Source organism: Gekko japonicus, unplaced genomic scaffold, assembly GCF_001447785.1.
Source record: "Gekko japonicus isolate JY-2015 unplaced genomic scaffold, Gekko_japonicus_V1.1 scaffold1167, whole genome shotgun sequence".
Lineage (NCBI taxonomy): Eukaryota > Metazoa > Chordata > Lepidosauria > Squamata > Gekkonidae > Gekko > Gekko japonicus.
The window spans coordinates 18,631-29,119 of record NW_015165272.1 but is presented as its reverse complement, the minus strand read 5'-3'; the positions used below and the strand labels follow the sequence as shown (position 1 = coordinate 29,119).

Below are 10,489 nucleotides of genomic sequence, written 5' to 3'. Positions count from 1 at the left end.
AACTGTGATGCACATGGGATATCCTGAAATCATGGGACCAAAATTCTCCACAGTTACTTCAAGTCTGCTCAGTTTACTCTGAAGAAATCCTTGTTCCTATGAACTAGTCAGCAGTCCCCTATAGAAACTAGCTTGAAAGTTAATAGAATTGATTGGCTTTGAACTAAAATTACATCCAGAACAGCCAAAAAAGCTGAACAGGAACATCTTTTTACCTGCAATGATAGGACTACGTGTTGCAAATGTGTATAACTTGTACACCAATTTGGATTGGTAACACTGAATTTCACTGACCAAACCTATATCTTCAAATGGGTTTTAAACCAGTACTTTTGTAGGGTTTTTGGAAAAAGCCAAGAAATCACAAGAAATTAGAATTTCATTTCTGGAAATTTATTTTAATCACAACAAAATGTATACTAATATTAGTGGCAAACAGGATCTGATCCCAATGTCCATGTTTTGACAGGGCTTGCAGCAGAAACAAAGCTCCAAGATACTTTACAATTTCAAACAACTACACTCATCCTCACAAGAACAATTATTCATCAAAAACTATTGCTCGGTTTGTCTAGAATTACCCGCCTTGTTTATTGTGCAGTCTAATTTAGTGTACCTGAGGAATCCCTGATCCTACTATAAGTGATGTCAGAGTCACTATGATTTATCTCTCTTTTTCATATTATTATTATTCTCATTTTATGGGAAAATGATGTATAGGGATAGATTCCTATAAATGAATGCCAAAGGCAGGCCTGTTCACAGACCCATATTGTCGGTGTTACAAACTGCATTATTTCCAGTTCAACATAAGATACAGCATGGACTGAAAAGAACAGAGTCACTGGCCATTTCAAGACCATGTTCACCCTAGGCATTTAAGGATTGGCTAGGTCTGCCACTACCAACACCAACAACTGAGGACTACTTTCACAAAGCAGGTTGTCCAAAAAAGAGGAATGCTACTATCCAGGCTAAATATGCCATTGCCAGCCTGAGTGAAAAGCACACAGGGAGAGATTTCTCTCCTCTTCTTCTTCACTGTCTACCAGTAAGATTTCCACATGTGCAACTGTCAGAATGCACATGGCTAAGAATGCAGTGGCATAAAAGAGAGCAAAAAAGAACATAAATAAGAAGAGAAAAGAAAGATCAACTGTACACACATTGGCAGCAGAATAATGCAAGTCCTGTTTCTAAATGAGGGTACATTTTTGGGGGTAGGGCAGGATGATGATGATGATGATGATGATGATGATGATGATGATGATGATGATGATGATGATGATGATGATGATGATGATGATGATGATGATGATAATAATAGCAGCACAGCTTCCTGAGTATGTGTGCATACAAGCACATGCCAGAGTTTGTAAAGAAGTACATGTATGCTGGCAATGCGGCCTTCACACCAAGAAAACAGGTTCTCTGTCTTTGACCTACAGTACAGCCCAGCCCAGACGCAAGATGTCCGGGCTACTAAAGAGTTCTCTATAGGATGCCCTTTAAAACAGCATGTTGGCTCCTACTGAGCCAATCGCCTTTTGCTCAGCAATACTTTACACTATCCACTGAACATAAATGTGTTTCATATAGAGTGAAAATATGAGAGTAATGCAGAACTGGCAAGCAGTGATGAAGATTTATTTTTACTCTTTCTGGAAAGGGGTAAGTGGCTTAAAACTAATACCAGCTGCAATTGTTGCCATTTTATTTATAACTTTTTAATCCAGCTCTGAACATTCCAAAGAGAGAGGAAAAGTCAGACATCTTTCTGAAGCAAAAACTCTGCATGGTGCTCTTTAAAGTAAAATCAAAATGACTTTGAGAAATACAACAAAATAATTAGACTAGTAAGAAACAGACAGTGATGAGATAATGGGCATGAATACCACATGTATATGACACGGAAGGTACGGACACATGGAATATATGACTGCTCTTGTTGTCATAATAAACCAAAATATTTTGGGCAAAAGATTCCTCCGATTTCACCACTGACCACCTACAGCATGCACAAAACAAGGTCCTTGCACACCAGATGAGTTAAATGTCACTGGCCAAGACAGTGAAATCCTTCGTACAACACTTTCAACTCTGTAGAGAACTTTAGCCCACAAATGTCTCCTGCCAATGTGTAGGACCACTGTGAAATACAGGAGTGCCTTGTGTCAAAAGCGTAAGATAGTACGGTAAGTAAGATGTTCAGTAGTGTCTTTAAGTGACATTGTGAAATCTACTTATCAAGGCAACCACATTGATTACAGTGGCTTGTATAACAGTGTTGTGTGGAGCTCAGAATTGCTTTGTATAAGCCTGGATTGGCAAAAAAAAAAAAAAAGTGTGCGAAGTCACCCAAATATCATGTTAAAGGCTGTTGCTTCTTACAGCTATAATCAAATTAGGTTTCATAGCCTGCGATTCAGGCAGTGTCAGCCTTCGTGTAAACAATCCTTACTTATTAGTCATCATAATCATTATTATTAATATTAAATAATGATGATATTACTACTATGAATTTTCCAAATTTTGGTAACAATATCATAAAGAAAGATGGACAACACTGCTGTCATATGTTTTCACAAGTCACCAAGTTGGAGGACCCAACAGCTGCAACTGAGGTCAACCAAACTGATGACTTAACAGTTTCTATAACCAGTAGTCTGATCTGGACAATGAATCTGAACACACTCAAATTGTAGAGGCAGGAATCTTAAGAGTCCTCACTTGCTATTAGTTGTTGACGTTTCATCTGACTAAGCAATTAACATGCACATCTCCAGTCCAGGAAAGCAACAAGACCCCCCCCCCAAAAAAAATAGGTCTTACCTCCACAACCTCCTCATATTCCTCTTCTTCTGCCATCTTTGCAGAGTGTTTCTCTGTCTGTCACCTACTGACTGGCCACAAAACAGATGAAAAATGAAGCATTTAGCACTATAAGTACAATATGGTTTACCATTAGCAACAAATTAATTTAAATGCATGCATCCTGGGATGATTATACACTGTCATAATAATGGATTGGGTTCTACAGAATGTTTACACTAATACAGGTTTTTTTCTCCTGCAAAAGGAGCCTCTGAACTGGACAAAAATGCCACCATCAGTAGAAAACAGATGTAGGATCCAAACCAATATTTTTATTTATATGGTTTCCCACTGAAATCACTAATTACAAAAAGTAGTTCACATCTGGATTAAACTAACTGAAAACCCTTTTGAAAGGAAAAGACAACTGGCTAGAAAAAAACACATTTTATTGTCTTATTTTAAAATTTGCATACCAACTTTCCACCTTAATAAAGGTTTCCATTTGCACAAACATCTCACTTAATGGACTTGTAGGCTTTATTCACTCATCTTCTTAAACATACTTTTATTGCCTATTAAATCCACCTTACATAAAGCCTTATGTCAGTTCCTGTAATGTTCCTTTAGGTGGCCAGATACGACGATTCCATTGTATGTGTTCCTATATCTTGGAATCACAATAAGGAATACATACACAGCTAAAGAAAATAAAGTAAATTATAGTTCCAGGTGGTCAGCCGTGTTGGTCTGAAGCAGTAGAACAAAATTAGAGTCCAGTGGCACATTTAAGACCAACAAAGGTTTATTCAAGGTATAAGCTTTCGTGTGCATGTACACTTTTGCAAATACATTGGAATGGAAGGTAGAGTTCAAACTTGTAGACAGCCTAGGCTTGCCAAGGCCCCCCGGGGGGTGGGGAAAACCCTGCCCCAGAGGCCCATTCCCCACCGGCGGCGGATCAGGCCCCGGAGGGAACCCCACCCCCAAAGCACGCAACGGGCACGTCACCAAGAAGTGACCCGACCATGCCAGGCATGCTGGGGGCGGGGCCACGGTCATCCGAGGGAAAACTCCATGGTTTTCCCTTGGATGGTCGTGGCCCCGCCCCCAGCATGCCCGGCGTGGTTGCGTCACTTCTGGGTGACGTGGTTGCGGCATGTGTGCACTCTGCGCATGCGCACACACTCCTGGAGCAGCGCTGGAGTCCCCCGCTCCAGTGCCGCTTCGGACTTGGCAACCCTAAGACAGCCTCTGTCTATAAGTTTGAACTCTTACCTTGCATTCCAATGTATTTGAAAAAGTGTACATGCACACGAATGCTCATACCTTGAATAAACCTTTGTTAGTCTTAAAAGTGCCACTGGACTCTAAAGTAAATTATGACATGCATGATTCCTGTTTATATAATGCATTTGGGGCATTTAAAATACTAATATCAAGCATATTTCTGATCAAAGAGAGTCTTGCATACCAGACATGACTCCATTTCGAATAAATGCTTTTTAAAAGGTCAGTCACCCTAGCTGCAAACCTGAGGCATGTCTTTTAGTATCTCTGCTCATGTGCTGAAAGTCTGTGCAACATCTTCTAGGACAATATAAACAATTGGCACTCTCCCTTGGCTGTGGCTCCCAGCATCAAGCATAACACTAACAATATTCTTCCTCCATTAATCATCACCTGGTGGAAATATTACATGCAGTTCTGATCCTTGGGCCTGCAGCCAGAACACTTTGAACAATTTAAGTGCCTGCGATGGGGTGTACGGACTGTAGTGCCAACCCAGTATCACAGAACATGATGTGACAATGGCACTGAAGTCAAATCAGCTTGCCAAAATATTTAAGATGTGGCTATTAGTCACAAGGTATAGATAGGAACTCACAGGTTGGGGCAGGTGATGCACTGTAATCTTGGTGCTTGTGGGGGGGCAACAGTGGGAGGGCTTTTAGTGTCCTGGCCCCATTGGTGGACCTCCTGATTGCACGTGGTATTTCTGGCCACTGTGTGACAGAGTGTTGGACTAGATGGGCCTTTGGCCTGATCCAACATTGGCTTCTGTTATGTTCTTATGACAGATGTGAATAATGGAGAATTTCCCTTGGTGGTGATGTTAAACAGGTTTGTACACAGCTACTCATCTGGTCACCTTTAGCAAATAGAATTCATTTCCACTTGACCATACAGGGAACCTTTTTAAAGTGAGGCTGGAATAGCCAGGTCCCCCTTGGCCACCAGAGAGGGATGGGGGGGGGTAGGGTTGCCAGATCCAGGCTGGGAGATTTCTGTAGATTTGGTGGTAGAGCCTGGGGAGGACAGGGGCCTCAGTGGGGTACAGTGCTATCGAGTCCTCCATCCAAAGCATCCATTTTCTCCAGAGAGAGACTTTGGTGGTAGAGCCTGGGGAGGACAGGGGCCTCAGTGGGGTACAGTGCTATCGAGTCCTCCATCCAAAGCATCCATTTTCTCCAGAGGGAACTGATCTCTGTAGTCTAGAGATGAGCTGTAATTCCAGGGGCTCCCTGGGTCCCACCTGGAGGCTGGCATCCCTAGGCTGGAAAAGAGCGTCCTCTTTTAGCCATCTGTGCCTCAGAATGCCTTACTTAAATATCAGTGCAAGGGATGCCTAATAAAACATTGCTGTGGGTTAACTTTTGTAGACATGTTTGCAAGGCCATTATAATTATACATTGCTTGAAGGTACAGTTCAGATATTTACTTTAAAAAAATCACATCAATGTACTTCAAATGACCTTAAGTTAATGAAGTTAACTTCTCTCTTCCCACCATTGGTCTTTATGGATGCTCCCTTGGCTTGCTTCTCTGGTTCTTTAATGTTTCCCCCCCTCAAACCTGGAAAAAAATATCAGAAGGCACATAGCTTGGGTGCACACATGAAACAAATACCCTAAGAACTCATTCATTGGAATGAGTTTGTCAGGCCACTACTGTATTCTGAGCTTGACGTGAGAGGTTGCTGCAGCCTCTCTTTCTCATGCAGGCAAAAAGATGAAGGTTTACAACAGCTGCTTCCTAGTTCAAAGGTATGTGCCATGTAAGCTAATACCTCAGAGTGATTGGCTGGTTTTGTTTAGCTAGCGAAACTGCAATTCCTTCTGAGGCAAGTGCGGTTCAATACCACAGGTTAAATATAGGCACTTCAGATACTGTCTCTTCATAGTGCCAATAGGCTGAAGGTGGGTGGGGGAAATAAAGATAAATTTATTTATTCCCAATATTCACTAAAATTAAATAAGGTGAAATACTACTGTGTTAACTTATAAACAAAAAAAAGGCCAAAGTTCTAAAGAAACTTCCCCCCAAAATAACATCTATCAAGACTCTATGCTATATATTTTCAAGTCACAGAGCTGAACAGTATCTCCCTTGAGCAAAACTATGTCCAGCTCAGTCACACTTTATATCACTGAATAGGCTAGACAAACACTGGAAAAAAATGTTGATTAGTTCTTACTCTTGTAAAAATCCAACAGGTCATAAAGCCCTGGGCTAAACAAACAATGTAGTTCGGCCAATATATACATTATATACCTTTTTTTAGAAAATGGGCTTACCAGCAATATATTAATAAATTTCCTTAGCAGCAAAGCCTCTCCAACTGCCTTCCTCCTGAGAAACGCTGGGCAAGAGCACTGTTAGTCTGATGCATTTGCTTCTAAATTATCATGTGGCTGGAACTAGCCAATCAGATTTGGCCTTGATCGGGTTTCAGATACTAAATATACATAGTGACCCTTTGGTGGACCACCTGTTCAGCAAACCCACAAAGAAAAGTAAAGCAGCACATAGTAGTCATTAGTACAGAGGTATCAAACTCAGAGGGCCAGATCTGACATAAACGTCACTTTGTTGGGCCGGGCAAGGCCATGCGTGCGCCATAAAATGTAATACCAACTATCGGAGATATAAACTTTATAAAAGACACAGGCAAACCCAATTAATGATAGATCAAGATGGGCAGCCCTGTTAGTCTGTCTGTAAGCAGTAGAAAAGAGCAAGAGTCCAGTAGCACCTTAAAGACTAACTAAATTTGTGGCAGGGTATGAGCTTTCATGAGCAGTGACTCACGAAAGCTTATACCAATTAACAATTTTTTAAACTCAAAATACAAACATACTTTAAACATTAACCGTCTTACAGTATTTCCTTACAGTATCTCTCTGATGCCCACCCACCCCCTTCCACCATCCATTACTCATTAGCAGTGGAACAATATGCAGGGACATAATGCGCAGCCTCTGTCACCTGGCAATAAAGGTAAAGAGTTGCTTGCAGGCCGGATAGGAGTCATGGATGGGCTGGTTCCGGCTCGCTGGCCATATGTTTGATACCCCTGCGTTAGTGCGTTCTCTAACTAAAACACAAGAAGAACAGCAAATTGCAGTTTGTTCTGGAATAGGTAAAGGTAAAGGTAAAGGTTCCCTTGCTCGAAAGCCAGTCGAATCCGACTCTAGGGTTGCGGTGCTCATCTCCGTTTCAAAGCCGAAGAGCCAGCGCTGTCCGAAGACGTTTCCGTGGTCATGTGGCCGGCATGACTAGACACCAAGGCGCACGGAACGCTGTTACCTTCCCACCGAAGTGGTACCTATTTATCTACTTGCAATTTCTTGCTTTCGAACTGCTAGGTTGGCAGGAGCTGGAACTAGAGACAGGAGCTCACCCCGTCTTGCGGCACCCGGGTCTTGAACCGCTGAACTACTGACCTTCCACAGCCTGCAGTTCAGTGTCTTAACCACTTGAGCCACATTCAGGATGAGATACGGGAGTAACATGTATATTTGTTTCTAGAGAAACAAAACATTTCTGGCCGTTTACAGCAGTTTTCATGGAAGGGAGGGATGATTGGTAGGATTAGCCAGCCAGGTGTGGGGATTTATGCTTTGTTCCTATTCAGTCGTTCAAAATGAACCAAAGAATGCCATAGAGTTGCCAGCTATAACTGGTAGCCCAGCAGGAGAATTGGAGGGGCAGAGAACAAGCTCTCTGGTATTACACCAATGCACGACATTCTAGGATTCACCCCCCAATTCTATGGTTGGTTAACCTGAACCTCCCATTTCCCCCTGTTGAATGGCAGTGGGAATAGGGGTCCAGACTGGAAGGTCTCCCCCCCCCCTCAATGGAGGCAAACCTCTAGGCTAGGGGTCCCCATCCCAGTTGTATCTGCAGACACTACTGACATTTTGAGAAAGAGTAGCAGTTACCACCATAAAATTGGCATCACAGGAAGTAAGGCCCAATCACAAATTGAATGTTATCGGGGCCAAGGGCTGTTCACAAAATGTTAGAATACTCTACAAAACAGTGGGAAGGTCAAGTATCCAAGAGCCAGTTTGGTGTAAGTGCACGGACTCTGATCTGGGAGAACCGGGTTTGATTCCCCACTCCTCCACTTGCACCTGGCTGGATGACCTTGGGCAAGCCATAGTTCTGTCAGAGCTGCTCTTGAAAGAGATCTCTTAGCCCCACCTACCTCACAGGGTGTCTATTGTGGGGAGGGGAAGGGAAAGGAGTTTGTAAGCTGCTCTGAGACTCTGAGTGATACTTTGAGACTCCCTTGCGTAGTGAAGGGCGGGGTATAAATCCAATCTCCTCCTCCTCCCTCCTCCTCCTCCTCCTCCTCCTCCTTCTTCTTCTTTTTCTTCTTTTTCTTCTTCTTCTTCTTCTTCTTCTTCTTCTTCTTCTTCTTCTTCTTCTTCTCAGACAAAGACAGTCCCATCTGAATGGGCACTCCTTGCAGATGTTAACAAACAGTAATATAACAAGTGGGGTACCTGCAAGGACTTGGGGGGGCATCTCATTTTTCTCTCCCCAATGATTTCCTCTTTGTCTTCCCTGAAAGCCCCCATCGCATCTCCTTTTTTCCGTCTTCCCTTCCCACCCATCAGCCAACCTAATTTTGTCTGCTCTCCCCCCCCCCCACATCTTCATCTTTCCCTCCTTCTCTCCCCTGGCAGCCTCTCCCTGGGAAAAGTCTGGCCCAGTTGTGCAGTTCCCCTATTTAGACAATGGGGAAACTGCAAGGGTTTGCAAGGAAGCGCCTTATTTCCCCCTGCATCCCCTCCTCTCCCTCTGTCTCTCCCCATATCCTCAACTTTCCCTTTTTCCTTTTCGCCTTCCTATCCACCAACCCACTACCTTTTATCTGCCCCCCCATTCAGCTATATTATTTTACTTCATTTATATCCCACCTTTATCTCCAATAGGGACCCATAGCTGCTTACATCATTGTCCTCTCCTCCATTTCATCCTCACAACAACTCCATGAGGTAAGTTAGGCTAAGAGTGTGTATTTGACCCAAAGTCACCCAGTGGGCTTCCACAGCAGAGTGGGGATTCAGACCCGGGTCTCCAGGGGTGCTGTTTGGTTTCAGTTTCTAAAGAAAGGGGAGGATGTCCTCCTCGTGCAGCCATAGGGGAAAGCTGCCAAGACGAGGGACATAAGAAAGTCTGCTTTTATGGCTAAGCCAAGAGCAGTGTTACCAACCTCAAAGTGGTGGCTGGGGTTCTCCTGGAATTTCATTGGACTTCCAGACTATAGAGAACAGCTCCCCTGAGGGAAATGGCATCTTTGGAAGGCAGATTCCATGGCTTCACATCCCCACTGAGCTCTCTCACCTCCTAAACTCTGCCATTTCCAGGTACTACATCCAAATCTCCATGAATTTCCCAAACTGGAGTTGGCAACGCTGGTTTACATCTGTGAGGCACCTGTCCAGCATGAGCTCAGGCCTTTGCTAGTCAGTCATGTGTTAGGGAATGACCTGAAGCTAAATCTTTTCTGTTCCACATACCTTTGAATTTTATCTCCAAGGCACAAGACACAAGTCGGTACCCATGAATACACTGGCAGGTACCACATTGGGCATCACTGCTCTGGTCCATGGCTTTCCAGAATGCCAGAGGTGCTCTCTCAGTTACTCACAGGAGTAGGGAAACCACAGCTGCTGCGTCACCTGGCTTCTGGTTTGTCTATCTACTTATCTTCACTTTGTATACAGTTCGTTTTAGGCTCTCTAGCATTACTGTTTCTTAGTACAACCATTACAAATGTTATAGTCATACCTGATCACTTCTGGAACTGGGCAAGTTTTTTTTTCACTTTTCATGGGCATATTCTTACAGTTTCTCCAGTGTGTTATTGTAGGTTTGCTGTCTGATTACTATGAATGGGTTTATCATTTTGGTTTGTTCTGATGTTACATAACACATATGGTGCATGTCAGGGCCTATAAACAAAAGAAATATTTAGTGGTTTGAGATGTTTCCTCAATCTGAGTGAATTGTCAGGAGATGGTCTCCTGCTAGCTCTCTTGTTCCAGGAAATATCAAAGCTTGAAAAAGATGTAATTCCTTCAGCTAAGGAGAGGGGGTCAGACGTATGTGAAGAACAGAAGTTTGCAGTTTGGAGCATGTGGCAGAATGGGCCCACTCTGGCCTGCAGGCCCTGTTACACCCTGCTGTTTCTCCCAATACCTGGAGAGGCATTTCTTTCTCTCTCGAGTAACCACTGCCACCACCTGACCTTTGTAAGGAATCGCCCACTCGGAAGGTCAAGACTCCCAGCTTCCCTTCCAAGTTCTGAGGCCTTGCCTCTGTGCTTCCCACTGCCCAGCGCCTGGTCACCACAGGGACCATTTACTGCCTTGTG

General features: G+C 43.4%; 1 protein-coding gene across 1 annotated transcript in view; it reads right to left on the bottom strand.

The window, feature by feature from the left end:
• NEB (nebulin) overlaps positions 1-6,468 on the bottom strand; it is a 242,927-nt gene extending 236,459 nt beyond the window's left edge. Inside the window, exons 1-3 of the mRNA XM_015410229.1 lie at positions 6,393-6,468; positions 5,571-5,670; positions 2,833-2,903 (exon numbers count right to left, since the gene is read on the bottom strand). Of these exons, the coding sequence (XP_015265715.1) occupies positions 2,833-2,868 (36 nt within the window). The 5' untranslated portion in view covers positions 2,869-2,903; positions 5,571-5,670; positions 6,393-6,468. The remainder of the gene's footprint in view (positions 1-2,832; positions 2,904-5,570; positions 5,671-6,392) is intronic.
• Between the last annotated feature and the right edge of the window lie 4,021 nt (positions 6,469-10,489).